This window comes from Apostichopus japonicus, chromosome 3 (assembly GCF_037975245.1).
Source record: "Apostichopus japonicus isolate 1M-3 chromosome 3, ASM3797524v1, whole genome shotgun sequence".
Taxonomy (NCBI): Eukaryota; Metazoa; Echinodermata; class Holothuroidea; order Aspidochirotida; family Stichopodidae; genus Apostichopus; species Apostichopus japonicus.
In genome coordinates, this window is record NC_092563.1 from 23,743,906 (window position 1) to 23,766,767 (window position 22,862).

At 35.8% G+C, this 22,862-nt stretch overlaps 2 protein-coding genes across 36 annotated transcripts in view; both read right to left on the bottom strand.

Moving 5' to 3' along the window:
* Positions 1-8,047, bottom strand: part of LOC139965540 (piezo-type mechanosensitive ion channel component 1-like) — a 139,551-nt gene extending 131,504 nt beyond the window's left edge. For all 34 annotated transcript variants that reach the window (XM_071968021.1, XM_071968019.1, XM_071968000.1 and 31 more), the window contains exon 1: positions 7,462-8,047. In XM_071968021.1, the coding sequence (XP_071824122.1) occupies positions 7,462-7,531 (70 nt within the window). In that variant the 5' untranslated portion in view covers positions 7,532-8,047. The remainder of the gene's footprint in view (positions 1-7,461) is intronic.
* Positions 8,048-11,786: 3,739 nt separating this feature from the next.
* On the bottom strand, positions 11,787-22,493 carry LOC139965552 (CBY1-interacting BAR domain-containing protein 1-like). Of its 2 annotated transcripts, none has more exons than XM_071968039.1 (8): positions 22,339-22,493; positions 21,118-21,213; positions 19,899-20,133; positions 19,263-19,331; positions 18,267-18,368; positions 17,221-17,331; positions 15,876-15,989; positions 11,787-13,695 (listed from the first exon to the last, which is right to left on the bottom strand). In XM_071968039.1, the coding sequence occupies exons 2-8, from the start codon at positions 21,144-21,146 to the stop codon at positions 13,396-13,398; spliced, it is 960 nt and encodes a 319-aa protein (XP_071824140.1). In that variant the 5' UTR covers positions 21,147-21,213; positions 22,339-22,493; the 3' UTR covers positions 11,787-13,395. The 2 variants fall into 2 exon arrangements, with proteins under 2 accessions (XP_071824140.1, XP_071824141.1); XM_071968040.1 differs by having other exon boundaries at positions 22,239-22,492.
* Positions 22,494-22,862: the final 369 nt, after the last annotated feature.

Sequence of the window (22,862 nt, forward strand, 5' to 3'; positions counted from 1 at the left end):
AAGTGGTATTTTCACACATAATTGGATATCCCTTCAATCTATAAATAACATCATATCTTGCTTAAATTGATTTTCTACTGTAATTTCGTCTTTCTTTTTCTCTTACTTGTTTAGCGAATTGAGATTTCTGTATTATATATGCACAAAAACAAGTATATACTGTATTACCATCATTGTTATTATCATTTTTATTATATCATGTTCATAAAATTTGTTACATAATTGTTACAATTTTGCTGCTGCTCCTAATTAGACAGCACCAGACACAAAGATTCTTCTCAATTTACTTTACTCAATGTAACGTTGTACTTTTTCATTTACAAATCTTTTACCTCATTTTCATCAGCCCAGTGGGGACTTCGCTGGACTAGATGTAAAAAAATTATTTTATCGCACCTTACTGATCTTTCTTTGACGATGGAGTATTATGGATTGGTGCAACCATATTGCAGTAAAATATTAATTAACTACTGTCAATATTCCTATTTTAACATATATACTATGTAAACCAATTCACTCATGCTTTATCTTCTCCTGCTAATTCATCATTTCTTAGCAACCAGTCTATATTCCACACATGTATACATACAGCTGTGCATACTGAACACGATGGGCTGTAAGGTACCTCTCTAAAGTTTCCTTTCTCTGCCTAAACTCAATCCAAGAAAATCCTAAAACTAGATCAAGTTCACATGCTTCTTTCACATAAAGTTGGCGATGATCTGAAAGGAGAAAATGATAAGCTGCCAGCGACAAACAGCATCGCAGGACTTTCTTTGTCCGAGGCCGATAAACTCTGAACAAAGAAATCAATATTGGTAATGAATGAATGATACACTGTGTGTGGATGCACAAGTTGAATGGAGGCAGTCAGCAAGCATATGGTGGCATATACCAATGAACTTAGTCATGCGCACACAACCCACGCTAGAAAGGAAGGACAATTGCGGGTTTAATATAATGAAAAAGTTGGAGGTGCAGCTCTGGACACAGTGGTAGCATACTAGCAATAGTGGACAAAGATTTCTTTAGCCGCCCGAACTAACTTAAGCATGATAATTGAAAAAAAAGGATTAAATCTTCAGTATATATGCATGCAGCCAGTAATAGTGTTTTCAACAGTCTTGGTACACATAACAAATGTACAGAACACAATATACACACTGTATGTATAATATTGAAGTTATTGCTTAAATTATAAACTACATAATCACAGAAGAACTTCTGAGTATAGGCCTTTATATTGCTGTTGATGATTATACATACATATATGTACTGTATATACCTCTGGACATATTTATTTGTCTTCACCATTATGTATTTTTGTGGACCGTCATAGGAAATTTGGGGAGGATTTACTTTCTTTTTCATTTGGTGTAAACAAAGGAAAAGGTTATAGCACACATCAATTGCTGTTTAGTGTAGCACTAGTAGCAACAATTCAGGAAACCTATATATGTACAGTGTATAGTGTAGATATAATCAACAAGTGTCAGAAGTCAATCCAAGGTTAAGCTTCAAATCATTCACATACTAAACCACCATTAGGTTCATGTCTAATCCACTGGCATTGACCCTGCACTAGAATATATATCTACATCTGAATATCATCAAAAGTACAACTATCTGGAAGCTGTTCCATTCAGGACAGGAAGTCGATGCTGATTGGATGCCCAGTTAAATCTTAAGTTTAGTACTATTAAAACAGATGATCATGTATGATATACAATACACTATATATGCATATGTACTGCAGTGTAGCTGAATATTAAAGATTACTAAGTGGAAAAGTTTTAATAATCATATTTATATGAGATACTGAAAACTACAGACTGCATTATGACTGCTACCGAGGATATATGAAAGGTAAACATTATGAATTATAACATATTCACTATCTTACAAAAGTACATGAGTTTGGTGAAGTATGAGTCGTGTGGACTAACCACATAATTGGCCCCACCCCCTCATTCTTCCTTCCCTAACCACTTCCTCCCACTCCCAAAGTACAGTACAAAGCTAAGTATTTTAACAGGTGTCTGTGAATAAAATAACAGGCCTGGAAGCTCCTAATAAAGGCGCCATTTTTTCAGTGCACACATTCTGGTGGTTTTTTAGCACATGTATGTTTCCTGACTTTTCTCTTGGCATAATCTTGCATGTGTACCTGTACACTGAATTATATATCCTATTTTGTCGCCCACCGGTACACCTTATCTTTCCTTTCACTGTCAGAAATGTAAGGATTCAAAGGAATACCAAGCTACATTTAACAAATTTAACATCAACAAAATATACTTCATAAGTTACTAGAGCTACAATAGCACAATTCATGATATGTAGGGGAATGGTCATAGTGAGGGATGTCCCCTCCCCTTCAAGAAATTTGGTAAAGTGAAGGGTGCTGGCATGCAATTTTGCAACTATTTAAATTGTACACTAGGATGTTTTGTAATATTCTCTTAGCCAGTGATGGGAGGGGGGGGACTGAGGCTGTTCCCCTGGTTTTATTCTGAGGGGGTGGGGAGTTAAAACCTCTCCATAAGTAACCATGGTTTGCCCCCTGATTCAGGGCATACATCACTATCAATATACTCAGCCCGAGTATATGGTAACAATTTTATAATTGAAATCTCTGTTCCTGAAGTTCAATCAGATAAGGGATAACTCAAGCAAGATATAACCAGTGTTAAAAATAGGCAATAAAGGGAGGATTATGAGAGTCAGTTAATAGCACCACCTTACTGTAAACAACCTTTTGTTTGTAAGTAGAGGAAAGGTAAATGTCACAAGACAAAAGTACTATTAGTTACTTCATTATGTATCAATGTGCACAAACATGAAATTATTGATAACAGCACTCCCACACATAGAATGTGAATCTGCAATTTTTGGCTTCTTAATCTAAGCAAGCATGTCGCAATCTAGTAAGACCATGCTTGGTTAAGCGGAAAGATCAGGCACCTGAGACATATTTCATCTGTAATGTTCATTAGTAAAACCAATATCTCATTAGGAAGAATACAAAGTAACAATAATTATAGGCAAACAGTTAAGTTTGTTAAAGACCAGAAAAAGTGAGTTACTGTTTTTCAATTGACAGTTAAATTTTGTGGGATACAAAGTTTTTTTCAATTGAATTAAATTAAGGAATTAATTGCTTAAGGCTGCTGCCTGCTATTGTTGAATAAACCATCGAGACCTTAAAATTCTGGGGAGTAATGGAGGAGGCGCAGGAATATTAAAATAGGATTATTAATTATTGTGTCAACAGAAGATCATTGGAAAAGTGCATTGACTTTCAGTACATGATGCACCCTGTCAGTGTCCTTGAAAGCAACACTGTACCCTGTTGCCCTTTAAAATGACATCTCTTAGGATTTGTGCATGCTAATGAAGTCAGCTATCCATCATTGAAAATAACATATAGTCAGGAATGGTCACATGATGCCATATCACCCAAGCAGAATGTACATAACCGATAGAAGAATTATGATTAAAAGCTCCCTAATTTAGCAATGTTGCGCTAAATGGTTGTGCACAAATAGACCTCTTAATTACAGTAATATTGTATCTTGTGTTAATATTTTTTTTCCATAAATACATTGTTTAATTTTCTACATTCTGTATGGCATGGGGAATAAAGTATTTCTAATTCAATTACATTTGTTTGCAAAATATCCAATGATTTTAATATCAGACAGCATATATCACGTAGCATTTACACACTGATGTTTATTTTGCAATTTGAACATGTTATAAATTGATCGTGGTAACCACGGAGATCTCCATTTTTACAAACAAAACTTTAAGAGTGAATATGATTGTTTCCTTCCGCCTATTAAACTAATGTGCAAACAGAAATTTGATCAGGTGTTTTATATCATAAAAAGTGCTTGCAATGTTTTTCAAACTGTATTAAATGATTTGTTTCAAGTAATATAGATTAAAGGAAAACTTATACTTCAGTGCGAAAGAAGAGCTGTGCTCCCACATAGTGTCAGCCTACTGTACAAACACAAACTAAATTCATGGCTGACAAGCTCTATAAAACCCAATCAGAGATTGAAAAACGTTTTCAAATGTTCGGCAACGACCTGAAATGTCTATAGATAGTCAAACCTTTTATGATTTTGTTGTACACTGAAAGAAACTTCTTTAAAGTTTAAATAACGATTTCTGTAAAATGCTTAAGTTTGACAAGAATTGCCAACAGACTTATAGTGATCCTTTCCCAAAAATTTCTACAAGAAAATTGATTTTACATACAGAATTACATTAAATTAATACTACAGTGAGCACAAGATGTACGGACTTTGCAATCAGTACTAACCATTGTAGTTACAGTATATCAGTCAATTTTTGCTAAATTTTATCAGTTATACCTAATTATTACACATTCAGTAATATCTACATCATAGCAGCATGGCCAGTAGTAAATACCATGAAGGGATACCTCCATGTAAATACTAACAGTAATACAATGTACTAGTGTAGCTTCAGGATTAGCTGGCTCAACCACTTTCAAACTACTGACAGGTAACCCTCTTCAAATTTACTCTCAACAACCCTAATCCTGTTATAACATGCTCTGCTATTTACAGAGTGACCTGACAAACTAAATCCCTTCACTGTTTGGCAAACTGCTCTATATAAGTGTCATTTATAGTTCAAAGTCCAACACATTCTATCAAAACCACAGACTTGCTATCTCTGAAAACAAGCCACGTCCAGGGTTGTAGGCTACTGTGTAACTAAGTACTTAACATACTATATGGCTATTGATAGTCTGTACAGGTGTGCCAGACCTAAATGCAAAATACTATGATATACTAATACACTAAGTATGCAATCGATCTCCAGTCACATGTGACAACTGATCCTATTAACTTTAAATGATACAATAGAATTGTCCAAGGTAATAGCGTTCACTTTAGACTGGGAGTCAAGGTTCTTTGAGGTGACTGTTCAAAGAAGAAAATCAATTCTATTATGCACCATATGCTCTCCAGTATCCACAGTATCTACATTTTATGTGTAATATACATTCAGATCTTAATTGATAACAAGGCCTGGAAACTTTTGCACTGTTATAATTTAATGAAGGAAGCTGTGTACTTTTCATTATAAAAATTTGCCATAAAATAATTTTAGACTGAATCCCTCTGCCCTACTCAAGGCTTTGAAACTATAGGAAATTTTCCAAGTATTAATATACATATATGTATACATACAGAATCCATATTTCTGACAATTATTTGCCTTCAAATATATACAAAGAATGCAATACTGCTGGTACATGTTGCTGTGTCTTAACATATGCAACACACACTCCAACAGTTAACAACTTTTAGAGATGACATTTTCAAGATGTTTAATGGATTTTTTTTTATATACAGTGACATGTCTAAATTTTCAACCAGCATAGTAACATAAATTAACCACTAACACATATAATTTCCAAACATGATCATGAAGCCTGCATGAGTCACAATACTGCTGTATGTACAATCTATGCATACATGTACTGTATTCATACAATGGCATGAGAGTTATAGATAACATTCTCTTATCTTTAAAGTGACAACGCAGACATTTTTATGTAACAACACAGACATTAGAATTTAAATGCAAGTTTACTTCAAGGGTGCCTTAAATTAGACAGAATTTTAAACTTGGTATATGCCATAGCACAAGAACATGTCAGAACAAACCAACAAATTGTGATGTTAGCATGTAGCCATTCAGGTTTCCAAGATCTTGAAAATATGTGTTAAATCTCTGGAATGTTCCTTTAATGTGAACTTGGTGATGCCATCAGCTCCTCAGTGCTGACTTAAACAAACATGTTGTTAATCATTAATCAATTATTGGATTACTTATAATGACTGAATAAAAGCATGTTTTCTTTTAACCTCAGACAACAACAGATTGGATGACATTCAACTCAATTCCTTGACAAATCTAATTCCAACAAAAGCCCATGGATAAAGTCTTACTTTTCATATATTAAATTTTGTGTCTCTGGGGACCAGGGTCAAATTGCAGGCATCAGAATTAATGGAGGGGCTAGAGGAAATGTGGGATAGAGTGTAATATATACATTTTACTTTTCAAAATATACTTATGTTAAGGATAATAAAGAGTGCAAAATGTGGGCCAAGTGATATAGTTGTCCTAGAGGCTCTACCTGGTTCTCAGCGCTACTACACATGAATGTTAAAGGCCTGCTGTATAGCATGCTATCATGGAAAAGTTTCTTGAGATTACATAATGGACCTGTCTTGGTCGTAAAATGACCTCGTTTTACTAATTAGTCTGCAACGCCTGCCACATATTTTTCTTGTATGAGGGTCTTTGTGTGAACGCTGTATGATTAACTACAATGTAGAAATGAGCATTTTGCCAAACTGTGCAAACACAAAGAGCCTAATGGTGTTAAGAAGCTATGCAGGCTAATTAGAGAGCCTGAGGTCGATTAACAACAGTGGCAGGTCGATTACGTAATCACATATAACTGGAGCCAATAAATCAGACCTTTAACTAAAATAGAACAGTTTCCACTAACAAATTGATAATCATTTAAAAGACATTCCTCGCAGCATCAAACTTCACAGTAACTCAAGAAATATGACTTTACAGCTGTGGGATGCATCCTCTGCATTTTCTTCCAAGCAATTACAGTATGCGATGTATTCCGTTTTTGTTTCATGATTTTGGGGGGCACTTTTTGTTCTCTTTCTTCTTTTCGGAGGGATGTGAGGGGGAGGAGGACATTTCCCACATCCCTGATACTAGTCAAATTTATGGATTTTTTTTCCAGGACTTACTTCTTGGTCATTAAATTTGGTTTTCCAAATAAAAGGGAGCAAAAAACAATGGGCAGTATGCACAAGAGACGTGTAGGTTTGGTGAATAGAACACCAACTTAAGAGTGATACCTTTTGGCTGTATTTAGTTTCAATGCAATCTGAATTCAAACTTCAATGTAAACAACTAGTGGTCCATAGGACTCCTGACAAAGCTGATTTGGCCATTTTTTCAGAGTTTCAGATGACCATTCCAAATTTGCCCTGCTGATACCATTGTGAATACCTAATAAGATAATGCTCTAGGCCTAGGCCAAAATTGAATGTTTGGTATACCAGGATTGTTTCCAAATGTCTGCATTGACTCATTGAGTTGTCCATCTGGGGCTCAATTTTAATGGGTCAAGATAATCACTAGGGCAAAAACTACAATTTTTAACCCAATTAAGTATTAATACTGTCTATATTTTCATTAATGTGGTAATAGTGATAATTACAACAAAATATAACGTTAATCTTGGCCTACACTGGATGACAGACGGCTTCGAAATAACTATCCCTCTCTAGTATTACTATTAGTAACGATATAGCATATGTACACAAAAACATTATCCTAGCGGTCCTGATAGAAAGTTGTTTTCGCTCATCTCACCTGCAAGAATAACGCATGGTAGAATCCATTTGAACAGGAAAGCTGCAACGCCAATTCCTATATTCACCATTTTGCAGTGTTAAACAGCCTTGGTTAGGCTATCCCTAATTGAGAATAAGGCCTTCAAAAGGCCTGACTAATGTCAGACCAAAGTTGTTTCGGCCCGAAAAAAAAGTTATCAGTCTGTACGAGTGTGTGATACATTCACCGTTATATTCCTGTGATGTTGACCAAGGCCTTTGAGGCCGAAGTCAATGAGTTTGTAACACGCCCACAAATCTCAGATCTTACTTCTTGTCAGATTCAGAAAAGTCTCGTGGACCAAACCGTGCTACAATATTTGAAAAGATTCCACGACTCCTACTTCTTCCTAGTCAAAGGCTAGGAAAGCACAAATATCGGAAAATATATCACTCCCAACAATATGCGGCATTCCGAGCTGAGTTCGGCTACTCGCACATTAGGAATGATAGGTGTTCACGTGCAAACAAAGCTTAAAGCGGTACTAACGTGATACCAGTGCTCCTAACTTGTTCAGATGCACCGCGCGTACGCCGTTGGTTTTACTACACCTTGGATATAAATGACTTTGTTTTGGTGGGGTCAAATTTCGTTCACTTTTACCAGGGTCTATAGAATGCCATCGGAGGGATTAGATTGATGGCGGTAAAGTAGAAAATGGGCGCCATAAATCAAACGGACGAAGATTCGCTCTTGTTGTGTGCAGTGTATAGAGTCATTGATCCACAGTTCTATCCGAATACACCTTTTAGTACAGGTGTTCAATCGACATTTTAAGAGTATTATTAGGCATAAGACATTCTGATTTCTCAATTTCGGTCAGTTTTACCAGGGTCGATAGAGTGCCATCAATGAGGTTAGAACTGATGGCGATATGTAGAAAATGCGCGCCATAAATCAAACAGAACTTTATCAGTGTCCCTTCCACTCTCTCGAGTTACTGATCTATTCATAGTTCAGACATACCCTTCATTGTAGGTAGAGACAATTATTAGGTTAAATACATTCCCAAAAAGTAAACAGCTGCCACAAAAAGAAATTAGTGCAATGAAGTGGGGGGGGGGGGGTCTACCTCCGCGGGAGCTGTTTTGGCGTGAACGTCACCAATTACGGTTCGCGACGACTAGGGTCGGGTGGGATTTTTATCCTACAAACCAACTATGTTTGTCCCGTCCCGACAAAGAGTAAGATTTTCCATTAAATATTTCTCAGTTGCCACACCGCATTCAACGAATGCACCGTGATCAAGTGATCTACATTTATTCTAATCCATCGAATCTCACTTTGTTACATTAAAAATTGAAAATTTAGAGAAATAAACGTGTAAATTTAACAATGATAATTTTTACACAAATAAACGTTGCAATTTGATAATAAACCCTTTTATTTTCAAGATGAAATGTCGGACATTTGTAGGTAAATCTTAGGAAACTTAAAATGAAACGATTATGATAAAACGTCAAAATACGAAGTTAAAAAACAGCATCGAAATTTAGGGATAAAATACATCAACATTTTGAGATACTTCGTTTGGAGATCGAAATAACAAGTTGAAGTAAGGGTTTTAAATTCAAACTTGGTGCCGAACTTTTTAGATAAAATACTGATCACACCCCGAGTTGAGATAAAACGTCTACATTTCGCGATGATCTTGTCGAACTGTTAAATAAAGCTTCATCATTTCTAGAAGAATTAATGAAATTCATGTGGACTCTAACCAGCAGACCGGTATTGTCGTATGATGAGGTGTGCACAGGATTTGAAGGATGGGGGTACGCGTTTAGCAATACACAAAAACGTTTTTAAAACGTTTTCGTTTTTTGTTTTGATAACGTTATTTGTGGTGTAATAAATATGTCACGAAAACGTTTTCAGGCTATTATTTCAAAACATTTTTTCGTTAAAACCTTAATATAACATTAGTATAACATTAATATCTGATAGAAACGTTATACCGACGTTTTTATAACACCACATTTAATGTTATAAAAACATATTTTAGAGGCTATTTTAAAAATGTTATGATAACGTTTGGTGTTTGCTGGCCACCCCTCCCCCCCGACTGACGTGGGGCTGAACTTTTCTGCAAGGGCCACTGGCGAATTTTATAATGCATCGAAGGGCACTGCACTTGGTACAAGCATCCGACTCCTTTGAGGACACCACATCAAATGTGACCAAACTTCTGCCACAGACATGGCAATCCCCCTCCCCCCCCCTCAAATAAGAAGCATATTTCTTACAATGCTATATGTGGTTTCAGCCAGCTCGGATAAACGGGAGGTTTAGTGCAGATGAATCCGAAGATATGGTTAGGTTGTCTCTACCAGAAAGTAGAACTATTGACTTTGTCATAAATGGTGATCCTTACCCTGCTGGAGAAATTGACACCTTAAAGGTCTAACCGGAACGACTCAGACACCTTCCTTCTCATGACAAGATTAAAGGCACTCAAGAGCCAGGTGCCCCCCCCCCCCCACTCCCTCCACAAGAACAACTATGTCACTGAGTGCCCCTTTTGAACCATTTGTTTTTCTTTCAGTATCATATGAAAATGAGGATAAACTAATATTTATTCATATTTTCCCAGCTTTCCCATTTTACAATGGGCCCTGGGCTGAAAATTTGTCTGACGCCCACTCAATCGTTGTCAGGCCTGGGCAAAACCAATTTTCTTGGTGATTATTTCTCACCTGAATAACCCACATTTCCATGGTCATCACACCCTACACCAAATTGTTGTGCCTTCACTAGTTTTCAGAAGGAACCCGTGAGACAAGCATTGGTACATACCGAAATTACCATCAACATAGCATAAAAAATATGCCTGGAATAACAACGAGAATATTTAACAAAGTACAGAAACAACAAATAAGAGTCAACTGATATGTTTATTCAGTCACATGGTATTGGCTTTGTTCTCTAAAAGTTCAATAGCACCTTGGACATTAAGTGCTCTAGTTATAGCTACAAATCAGGCTAGAAAAATGGTCAACTACAATCAAGGTATACACTGTAATAATACCTCTTTTCAGTGGCTAGAAATAATCTGAAGGGTTGTAAACTTACTTAATGATACAAAAACTGGTGAATTATTATGATCTTTAGCAAAATACAAACTTTTGTGCAATCAAAATCACCTTCTTGGGTAAAAGTCAGCGCTAGTTGAATAACAGCATGTTTCATTATACTCCGAGGCAAGAAATACCAGACGAATGGTAAAAATGAGGCGCATATCTACCGAGTTTGTTGGATTGGCATGTCCTAAAGAGCCTGATGGGACGGATGAATGAATACCATAGATGCGTGCGTGCAAGTGTCTATGAATGTTACAAGCAAGTATAAAACATTCAGCAAGCACATTTTATAATAGTCAAGGTGAGTTAATGAATCAAGGTTAATAACAATATGGTCAATATCCTTTTCAAGGTTACAAAGAAACATGTCCAAATTGAATAGATTGAAATAAAAATAAATATGAAATAAAATTTTATAAATACTGTAAACCCTCTATACTATACTTGCATAACAGAAAACAAGAAAAAATGTTTGGTAATGAATAATTTGAACAGAAAATTGCAAAGCATATAAATTCATCTACTATTGTTAACTCTGAATGGCTGTGCATTAGTTTGAAAGAAGTAAAAACACATAAAATATCAATGGTTTGTGCTGAGCTCCAAATAACCTGCCTTAATATATCCATTTGTCTTTTACATAAAAAGAGTAAAATGCCAAAACAGGAAGTTGGGGATGGGTGGAAGGGTGGAAGGATGAAGGGGGTGGAGGAAGGTTACTAGATGAATGATTTGAAAATTGAAAATCGTCATTTCCAAGGAAGTTCAAAACAAGTTATGGCCAATTGCCATTCATAAGAAACATTTATTAATACCCAGTGCTATAGTATACTACCTTCTCCTAACATGTCTTATACAAATTTAGCTGATACTGAAGCCCCAATGGCTCAATCCTCCAACCCCTGCAATAACTCTCCTTGTCCAAACAACATCTAATATTTAAACTCTAGCTGATATCTCATATATTTCCCCTCCATCCCTTCACACCCAGACCCCTCCACCAACTCATTTTGTTGAAACAATATCTAATACTTTTTCAACTCTAGCTGACATCTCAAATTCTACCCCCCCCCCACCCACCCACCCACATCCCAACTCCTCTTGTCCAAACAAGATCTCCTATTCAAATTCTAGCTGACATTTCATATTCCCCCACCCCACCCCCCACCATATCCTCTTGTATAAACATGATCTAATATTTAAACTCTAGCTACTGCCTCATATTCTCCTGACTGACTTTCCCTGAGACAGAGTAGTCCAAAGATAGTTTCATGCTAACCCAAGCACACACATATGCATATATGATATAAAAAACAAATGCAGGCTACTGATCCGCAGCATCTAAGATAAATTACGTAGACCTAACTTTCTCTGTTTAGACACGAATTCAACATCAAATATTCATGGGGATATAAATCAAGCCAACCACACAATTGGCAGATAATATATGTGTGTAATGGCTTTATGAATAACTAATGGTTCAAGGCAATTATCACAAATAAAAGTACACTGCACTTCTTATGTTAAGAATACAAAAGGGCTGAAAAGTACTAGGGGGAGGGAGGAGATTGAGTAGTAAGCTGCTCTAGAAAATCTCTTAAATGATGACATCAGAATTATCCAGGAGTGTGCTAATGCAGCTTACTGTGAGACCTGGGGAAGTACAAGATTGGAGTACAGGGTTTCCTGGGCATACATAGTTCAGTGTGATGCCTGATTAGGTAGAAAGATTGGAGCAGAGGGGTAAGCTAAAAGTGAATAGTGGGGAGGTATCAAGATTAAACAATGGGGGGGGGGGGTAATTGAGCACGATGCCTGGGGAGGTAGATGGATTAGAATGCAAGGGTGCCTGGGAATAAATCTGTGTCAGGCCGGGGGAACTAGGAAGATTGGAGAATGGATATTAGATATTCAATATCATCTCTCCCTCCAAACAGAATCAACCCATTCCTCACCCCCCCCTCACTTCCCCCTCCCCAAACTAAACAATGGGGTTTAGTTGCTTTGATAAATGCTGTTACAGTTAATAACGTTCATACACTAAATAATTTGATTTTCACATAAAATCATTCTGATGACAGAAAGCACATAAGAAATCACAGATAAAATTCTCAAAATTACAACCTACTTCTAGACTTGGCAGAGAATAAATATGATAAAGTTTTGGTACATAAACATTAGATTTAAACATCACTCATAGACAAAGACTTTCATATAAAGATCAAATGATAAAGAGATCAAAATAGCAAAACCATAAAATGGAACAACCACAGGCCAAACATTGTGTCAGTCCTTGACCTGGCTGTTACAAATTAAAGGGCAAAGGTCATCCCTTTTGGAAAGTTTTATTGTTTATCTGGGCCCTCCTGATAACAAAGATACAGACTTAGCATAATTTTCACTGAGTAGGTGACAATTTACCTTGTAAACATTCATCTTATTTAGAGTTTCCATTTTGAGCCTCTGGTTATCCTTCATACAACCATGAGCCCTCTCTTCAAATGACCAATGCACTGCAAGCAACAAAAGGGATTTGTGGTTCCAAATGTGAAGTCATTGTCATCTCCACACATACCATATCACAGTGCTGCTGTAACTAGTCACCTAATGATTGCCCAAAGAATAACACAACTACAAATTTGTGAAAGTTTTCCACCACGAAAGCACAACGAGTGGAGTCACTGGCTCCACTGGAATCAACTCCACCCTCAATTAACAGTGACATGTTAAAACTCTGCTATGTCGGAAAGATTCTCTTATTAAATTACAGAGCCACCTTCATCAACCAGTGAAACATATTTGATACCACTTCTCTCATCAATCTTATCCTGGGCTTTCATCTCTTGTAGTTTCCATAGCGATAGTCATCATCATCTTCATCATCCTCATCCTCCTCATCATCGTCCTCGTCCTCCTCGTCTTCGTCACTTTCTTCGTCATCGTCAAACTCTCTCACTTCGTCCTCTTCGTGATCTGCCTCTTGACGTTTCAGTTTTGTCTTCTTCTGTTTGGAGGCAGTCGAGTAATTGGTGCTGGCTCCGGTAGAGTTCAGGGAAGTCTTAGAATCGTAACGCTGTATGTCCAATCTCGAGTTGCTGTCGGTCTGATTCAGTGGACGGAGGGAACTTCGGAATTCCTTGAAGGAGGAAGAAGCAGAGAATCATTTTCATGTTATGAGATTTCGTGTGCCAGCTCTGACGTTGTAATGAATTTAATTTCTCAAAAAGTTGCTTAAAATACGATGTTTCTTTGTGCAACAACAGCAATATTAATCTTTATGTTTCGAGTGGCAAGTTTCGTACTTATAGCACAGCGGCTTGCTGTGTTAAGCCAGATAAATTAAGGCTCTGGAAAGTGTTAAATTCAGAGAAATACATTGAATGACTACATACTACATCTCACAGCCCAAATCCAACACACATACACCCCTCCCCCTTTCATTTATATCAAAAGGAACACAAGAGAAAAAATGAACACAAGTAAGCAAAAAAACTGAGATTATGGAATGGAAATTTTCCTTTCATGTATCCTGCAGAAAACTGATCTGAACTAAAAAATGTTGTGTAAAAGTAAATTGGCCTGACGTTTTGATCCTAGCAGGATCTTCTTCGGAGGCTAAATGACAAGTAACAGTAACAGAAGGGACAAAAACACGCACAGAATACAGACAGGTTAATGAGCACGGTGAACACAATGAGATAGATGAAAGATTATAAGTAGACAAGGGATGGAGAGAAAAATGTTGCAATAATTAAGTACTGTCTGCTGAATAGACCAAAACTGGTGACAAGAAGCCAGTTCATCAAGTTAACACAATTGTACTAAAGTCAACAACAATTTCTATGCATTGTGCTGAGATCAAATCTTGGTCAAGTTTTGGCTTTCCAGACACCTGGCCCATGAGATTTATGGTCCAAGCTGCACATGGGCACACCTCGAAGAGCTCAAAATGCACACATTTTCAAGGAGTTATAGTAACAGGTGCACCAGCCATACAGAATGGTGACTCAATTTCAATGTGTAACAAGACAATACAGACAGCCTCTAGACAATAAAGCCCACAGCCCTGTGGTTTGAGTTTCACCAGTAAAATAAATTGCTACTCACCCAGTTATCTTTTCATATACTGACAGGTAGAAGCAATGAGCTATGCTTCCAACATGTTACATTTACTTTGAACAAAGATATGACTCCCACACACATATTTGTCTTTCCACCTTGAATTATTCAGGGATAAATCTGGTTTCTATAGAAACAATGATCAATCCGCCCCCGTAAACTACATTCACTTTCCAAAAAGGGTGTAAAATATTCCGCCCACATATTTGCCATTTAACTTTATCATTTAGGACATTAACCATGTTTTGTAGAATCAAAGAAAACTCCTTCCGATATATACAATGCATTTATACCTTTTAACAAAGATCTATTGAAATTCACACCCACTTTCATGGCTTTTAATTGGACATATTAGGTGCCTGGGCCAATTGTTATTGCATTACTTCATCTAGAAGGTTACCCTGGTATAATTAACACTGGAGGACATTAGCATCCATTAGTGCCTTTATCTTGTTCACTGCCTGGGCATGAACAATTATATAAAAGTGATGGTGGTGGCTGTTGAAACCCGACAATATATTATTCAGTTGCAAGTGATATGAGGCTTTAAGTTTAAATCTCCCTGCATGAATTACTTTTCATCAAATAGGGTTTCATATCACAAGAATTCAGAATCTCAATTTACATTTTGTCTGTATTTGATCAAACAGATTTGAACACTTTCCCTACGGATGTACCTAATTTGCATAAAACTGTTGTTCAGACTGGTTTTAAGCTGCTAATTACACCTCTTGTGGACAAGAGCCACAAGCAACTATAGTTAAATGCACTATTTACAAATTTACATAGAACATTAAACTCACGCTGTTATTGTAAAACAGGTGAATTTGGTCAAATGTAAGTGATGATTCCAAATTTATACAATGTAGAGGGGGCTTCGCAATACACTATTGAACCTTTGAAGTTTTAAGAGTTCAATGGAGTTGAATAAGTCAACATCCTTTGTAACTTTGAACATGGTTAAGCCATGTAATATTATATAGGGCTGACTGTAATCAATATTAGCTTCACATGATATACTGTTATGTCAGCATAACATATTGGGAGTGAGGAAATGGGGATGGCGGGGAGAGGGGAGGGGGAGGAAGAGGTAAGACAATTCTTGCAATCAAGGAGACTGTACAGGCATACAATGATTCCAGGGCATGCAACCGAAAGTTTGACATCAGCGAATGACCTTTGACATTATAATCGTACCTCCAAATCATCTTCATCGTTGATTGTTTGCAGACACTGGAAGGAATCGGTTAAAGTCTCCAAGCATTTGGCATGAAATAGCATCTCAATCTTCACAAACTCAGACAAAATTTTCTGCAATATAAAATCAAGGAAATGCATGAACTCGCAGAAGGAAAGAATAGGTCTGTGTAGATCAGGCATAGAAAATACAAAAAATGTGACATGATGGTCCTCTCCATTACTGCTATGCATATTTGATGAATATTCAGTGAATGTTTTAGAAGTTGCTATTAAGACTAATCTGACCAAGCATTATGCATACATTGGGGTTTTCTTACTGAACACTACCTGAGATTGACAACAACTGTAAAAATAATTTTTACAATTTTACCTCTTTTACATCTTCCAGGAAATGAAAGTCTACTTCTCTCTTTCAGTGAAATTTATTATTATGTTTGTCTCTATTAATTGTTGACTTTGTTCATCATTTCGTTGATGATACTTATGTTTGCTTTTAGTTTGTTTCGATTTATATTATCCTTCTATTTGTTCGTTGCTTTCTTGATGAGTTCTTTTTTCATTGTTTCACTGATCCTTATTAAAGATATCCATTGAATTATATTACTGACATTTATTTCTGTACACTCAGCTTTAGTGATGACACTCATTTTTTGTTATGGTTTTTGTTTCATTAATGATTATTCATGTACTGTATTTGATCCATTTTCTTGATAAGAATGGTTATTTATTGTTTCAATGATCATTGATCATCTAAGAACTGTACTTTATTAATGATAACAATTTCTGTTCATTCTGTTTTAGTAATGATACTCATTTTATGGTTATGTTTCATTAATGAAAACTCTTCTTCTGTATTTGATACATTTTCTTGATAAGAAAGTTTATTTATTGTTTCAATGATTATTGCTCATCTAAGAACTGTACTTTATTAATGATACTAATTTCTGTTCATTCTGTATTAGTGATGATACTCATTTTCTTATCCTTTTTTTTCATTAATGATTACTCAACTTTTGTATTTGATCCCTGTTTTCTTGAATATGTTGTTTATTCATTTAATGTTTATTCGTTATGTTTGGAATGTTTATTTATTATGTTCATAATTTGATGTTTATTCACTATTTCACATCTCATTAATCATCTCCAAATTGCAATTTATTAGTAATATTATTTCATCCTATTTTATTGATGATACTCTCTTTTGTTTTTCTAGATTATATATGTTTTTTTTCAATTGTGTTGTCGAGATCATGTTTGTTCATTCTGGTTTTTTCTTTTGTTCAATTAATGATATTCCTTTTTTTTACTAAATATTTCTTGTTTCCAGCTAAATGAATCTCACCTTGATATCTTGCAGTCTTTTCCTTTCAAAGGTATCCATCTGATCTTCCAGAGCTTTGTTGGTTCTTGTGGCATCTACGGTTGCTCTTTGTAGTTTGGACTCTGCTTGGGACTGTTACAATTGTCAAGGACTTTCACAGTGAAACAAAATGGACACAAATGTATGGAACGTTAAAAGTTTAAAGTTCAGTCGAGGTGAAAATACACTTTTGACAGATGAAAGAGGAACACATTATGAGCACCCTTTCATTGTGTTTTTCCAGATATTTATAGTTCAAATTGTCCATTTGTACCATAATAATAATAATAAACTTAAAGCAAACAGGTGTGATGTCATAGTTGCACAATGACAGCAAATTGTTTCGATTTGCTTTATTTTTCACTCAATTGTTTCGACCTTGGATTGGATTGTGTTCCAAGTTGAGGGGTTATGTGAAGTTAACAATAGACTGCAGACAATAGAGATGCAGCCCAACTTTTTGAAGACGAAGGATTAGATATGAAATTTCATTGAAAGGTTAGATGTTCTGTTGTCACCCTCTGGAATTCTTTAAGTGAAAACATTAGGAATAGCAAATCAATTTCATCTTATATAAAAGACATCTTAAACATTATCTACCCAACGAATAATTTTCGTATAATTATGCTTTATTATGAGCAGTGTATTAATGTTTCCTTTCCCAGTTCTGTTAAACCCCTATGTGTTTGCTTTTCTATGTGTTTTCTTGATGTTTTCTTTTCTCTATATAAAATTTTTCTCGTTTTACTTTGTAAGGGACCAGACTCGAAAAGTTATCTTACTTCTGGTCCAGCGGCCTGATTGCTGTAACTATGTATTCACAAATGTACATCATTGTGATTTAATGGCGGAAATAAACGAAACAAAACAAAAACCCCAAAATTAAATACAACGTAACGCAAATTTGTTCAGTGAGCATCTATGATATCACGTCGGTTGGTTTGGTTTTGGTACGAAACGTGTCAGCTTCAAACTTTGCTATCTCAAAAACAAAAGCAATTTGAAGATGACGAGCTACAAAAGGATACAATCTGGTGTCTGTCTCCAGGCTTCTTTTGGCGGACTCTTTCCAATTTTTTCTGCTGATTAATTTCTCTGTCTCGAGCAGCAAATGAGTTTTTCAGATCCTCCTGATAAACCAAAAAAAATTTAAAAAATAAAGCTAACCCAAGGCACAAATCAGGAGATACTCTAGCAATTTCATGCACTGATGTTTACATGAATATAAGGCTGGATCTGACATAGAAGTCATGTAAAGATATCTTGTATAGGTCAACTTACAGTTAATTTTGCATGCCTTTCAAAAATCTACTGTAATATTAATTCAACAAATATTTTCAAGGAAGATTTGACTGGTCTGACACATAGCAATACAGATGCAACCATCCTGTTTAAATCTTTTCAGTTGTATTTGGTGTTGGGCTGTACCTTTGTATGATTCTGACCAAGCTATGTAAAAAAGTTCATATCAATGGATATATACCTTAATTTTCAACTTAGAAATATTGGGTTTTAAAGCATTCAGATGCTCCTAAGTTTGTGAATTATTAAAAGGATTTTCTCATGGCTGAAGGTGATTGCTTAGCAAAATTGCTGCAAATTTTGTGCATCTTTAGGCAAAAACCACATCAGCACATTTTCAATTTCCAGATCTTGTGTTATTTTGTAAATGCATTGGTCAACAGCAGAATGAAAATGTCATCAAGGCAGTTCAGATTAATATGTCATAGTTTATTCTTGATTATATTTCAATTTTTTATCCACAGAAGAAAAGATTAATTTCTGCCATAAAAAAAAATGCATTTTGATGAAATTCTGTAATACAAGTTTGACTTTGTTTGCCACCAGAATATCACTTAAAGGGTTGTTCCAATACCTACATTCAATTTTGTGTCCTACATATTTAATGCAATGCATTTATTGTTTGATTTGCAACCTTTGACCTTTAATGCTTAATATAATCATTTCTAGTGCAATTTTTGTAATAGATAAGATACTGTGTATAGTTTGAGGGCACAACTCACTCTTGTATGTTTACATTGGGTTCCATAGAGAGTCAACGGCTGTACAACTTTATTCTCAAGCCTTTCTACCTGAAAGTATAACAAATAAAAACCATATAGAAACCATTGCATATTATTATATAAGAGAAGAATATAAAGAGCACTGACACCCCTTGCAATTATGTTGGCAAAATGCTTAAAAGGATAACAAATAAAATATATAAATAAACAAAAACATGGAGATACAGTTTCCTTCAGAACATGGAACATATTCATATCAACAAATAAACAAATAAAATAAACAAATAAATAGAAGAAAACGTGGAGATATAGCTGTCTTCAGAACCATGGAGCATATTCATATCAACTCAAAAACTTTGAACTGAAAATTTATCCTAAGGCTGATCCCCTAATTTTGACAGAAAGAAAAAGTTCTTGTTCACATTAGGGTGGGTGCATGACCATTTTGTCCTAGAGTGTGTTATGTTGAAAGTATGGGGTGGGGGGGGGGGGTGGTAGTGTAAATGTTTATGAAACCAGTAGCTTATTATAGTACTCTGGGAATTGAACCATAATCTTACAAATCAACTTATGTTAGGAGTGGAGGGACTACGGAAGTCCATTATCATGTGCTCTCCTCATTCAAATGCTCCTTACCTCAGCCTGTCGATAATCCTGCATTGATGAGATCCGTTCTGCAAATGCAGTCAAGCCTGACTTGGTAGATTGAGCCTCGCTATCGGCATACGCCAGCAAATCTTTGGCTAGATCATCTCCCTTGTCCCTCAAACGGGCACTTTTACGAGCGTATGCAGCAACATCCTGACAAATGGTCGCAAAGTGTTTCTCAATGTCTGATATTCTCTGCTGTACAAACCGAGATTGGTTTTCTCTAGAAAAACAAATAAAGAAAGTTGATATTTAAAGTTATCATATTTTTTGTCTCACTTGAGTGATGCTTTAGTAACAGCTTTCACCTTTCAAAAGCAGAATTTGATAAAATCTGCTACAGTGTTCCTCCCCTTTCTCTCATTGATAGTGATGATTGCTTCCATCACACTTAGGAAACATTGCCAATTTATACACACATGTCACAGTAGTTTTGCTATTCAGTAAATGCAATTCATTTGCAATCAATATCATTTTTAGCCAAGTATTTAACACATTTTGAAAAGTAAAGCATAGCTTATTTGTATATATATTTTCCAACAAAATTATTAAATTCTGTAACTTGTCATGTTGACTGTTACTATTGCACAGAATACCACATGAGAGAGATAATCTTCACTGAATTATGTTATCCTCACATAATGCTTTGTTGGCTTCACTGTCAAGACAGTACCTTAAAAATAATTTTCCAATCACAACTTTTTCCTTTGAACTTCTCAATCACCTCCTAGTGTCTTATAATTGAATAGTTATATTAAATAACATACCATTTAATTTAAGAGCTGTTTGATCAAACATGTTGCTCTATACCTCTTACAGTAAATTACAAATAACCAGCATTATATGCAATCATTTTACAATATTATGCAAATGTCTTGTAGCTTACACTTTATCCTTAGTGGCATTCCAGAAAACAGGTTTTATCTCCTTTTAAACTTTGTTTCCCAATTGGAATGCCATTCCAGATAGGAACTGCATGGAGCACTCTTTTGGAATAAAACCCACCTTTACTCAACCACAGCATTTACTGAGGAAGAGCATGGCTCATTCTTAAGTAACTTAAAAATAGGATTATTGCATTTTCATGCATTAAATACTGTAATGGAAGTTGACTCTTTGTTCTTTTCTCTTGTCTTTGTCTTCACTAATAAGTATGATAACTAAATGAGCAAAACAAAACAATAAGTATTTATTGTCCGAATATTACCTCGCCCTAATATCTGCTCCTCTCTGCATAATGGAAGTCTCAATATTTATCTAAATGCTTCTTCAGGTGTCAAACTTTCCAGCTGGTATCTAAGACCTGAAATATGAATGAGAAGCATAACACCACAAGAATTAGTCCATTAACCATAGGTTGCATTTTTCAGCTCTCTTGACCTCAACTTTCAGAAACTTTATCTCTCCTGCAAACAGACTGGTGAGTTTGGAAGAGTTGATTTGTTCACACCTTGCCATGTCTGCCTTGATCTGATAGTGATTTGGCTACTAGCTGTGTGAAGAGTTGCATAATAGATAGGCAGCTCAACTAAGGTGCGAAAAGATGGGACTGATCACTCAGCTAACCAACTGGAAAAAAACCTGCCGTTCAGTGCAAACGGCGGGTTTTTGGATGAAACCTATAGCTAATGGACACTTTTGCGGCATGATGAACTGTAGCACTAAAGCTGCAAACCTACAGTTTTGAAATATGAAATGGACTCACTCTTACCAAGAAATATGAAGAAACTCACATATCTGACTACCTAGCCCTTAAACTCATCTTAACCCAGATAGGAAAAAGCTATTTGAATTATGCAGGATCTGTGTGATCACACTCACACTGGCAGACTGGTACATAAATTACTACTGGATCAGTTATTCATTTAATGGTGCTTGGGTCTTGAAACAAGCTCAGCATTTGGTATCTCAAATAAAAATTAGCCCCTTTCATGACCAAGTGGAACCTGCCCTTTTGGCACATTAACCTGGCAATGCCTTCGGTGCCCCTGACCCGTTGGTGGAATGGGTCTAACAGTGTAAATAAGAACCTTAAACTTGCCATTTCCTGAAATATAACTAAGGTGTGGAACTGGAAAGTCTCAGGATATTGAGACATTTGAAACTAAGCATTTTCAATGTCAAAGAGCAATATGCAATAATTACATTAAAGATACAAATAAAGGTAGGAATTGAAGCCCTGTGGGCTGTCTTGTGGATACATCTGTGGCTATGCCTAGTCTAATTTTAAGTTGGTGATTGTAGTACCAGGCCCTAGTTATAGTACGGTTCTGTAACTTTGTAAGTAAGCCTAGGCCTAACTTTGCCAAAGTTTGCAGTTGTACTAACTTGTAGGCCTGAGTTTGTATTTTGTATCCCAGCCTAGACTGTGCTTTTAGTCTCCATAAGTTGAACATGAATCAACTTTAAAATTGTTATACTTGATAACTTGAATGAGGTCTTCTAGGCAACCGGATATTTATTTGCAAGCTCGAATATTTTGTCTCTACGGTTCACTACTTCGTATGTCCCGACCCTATACTTGTTGGTAAGCGTCGATAAAAATAAATAGGATCAGCAATGTACAAAATGTGGAATGGAATGTGTTTTGAAATTATGAAGCATGCTTGACCAAGTCGTCTGCCACAGTGTGATTGAGAAATTCTATTTTGACTTCTATCTGTGGTAAATACGTTGCTTTTAGAAATGGAATGCATAATTAAGTCCCTCTGGTGCCAAATCATTGCACAAAAGTAATTTATTAGTCAAATTAAATCTTTAAGAATATCGATATTGAGTTTCTAATCATCAATTAAATCAAACATTTACTAAATGACGCTATTTTACCGCTTCTATCGTTCTCGGGCTACTAAAAGTGGAAGCATTAAAGAATTTCGCAATTCTGCATCCCAGGTAACACTAGATTTTGCACTTGCCTGCATTTATCAACCGCACAGTTGTCAACTCAGCACT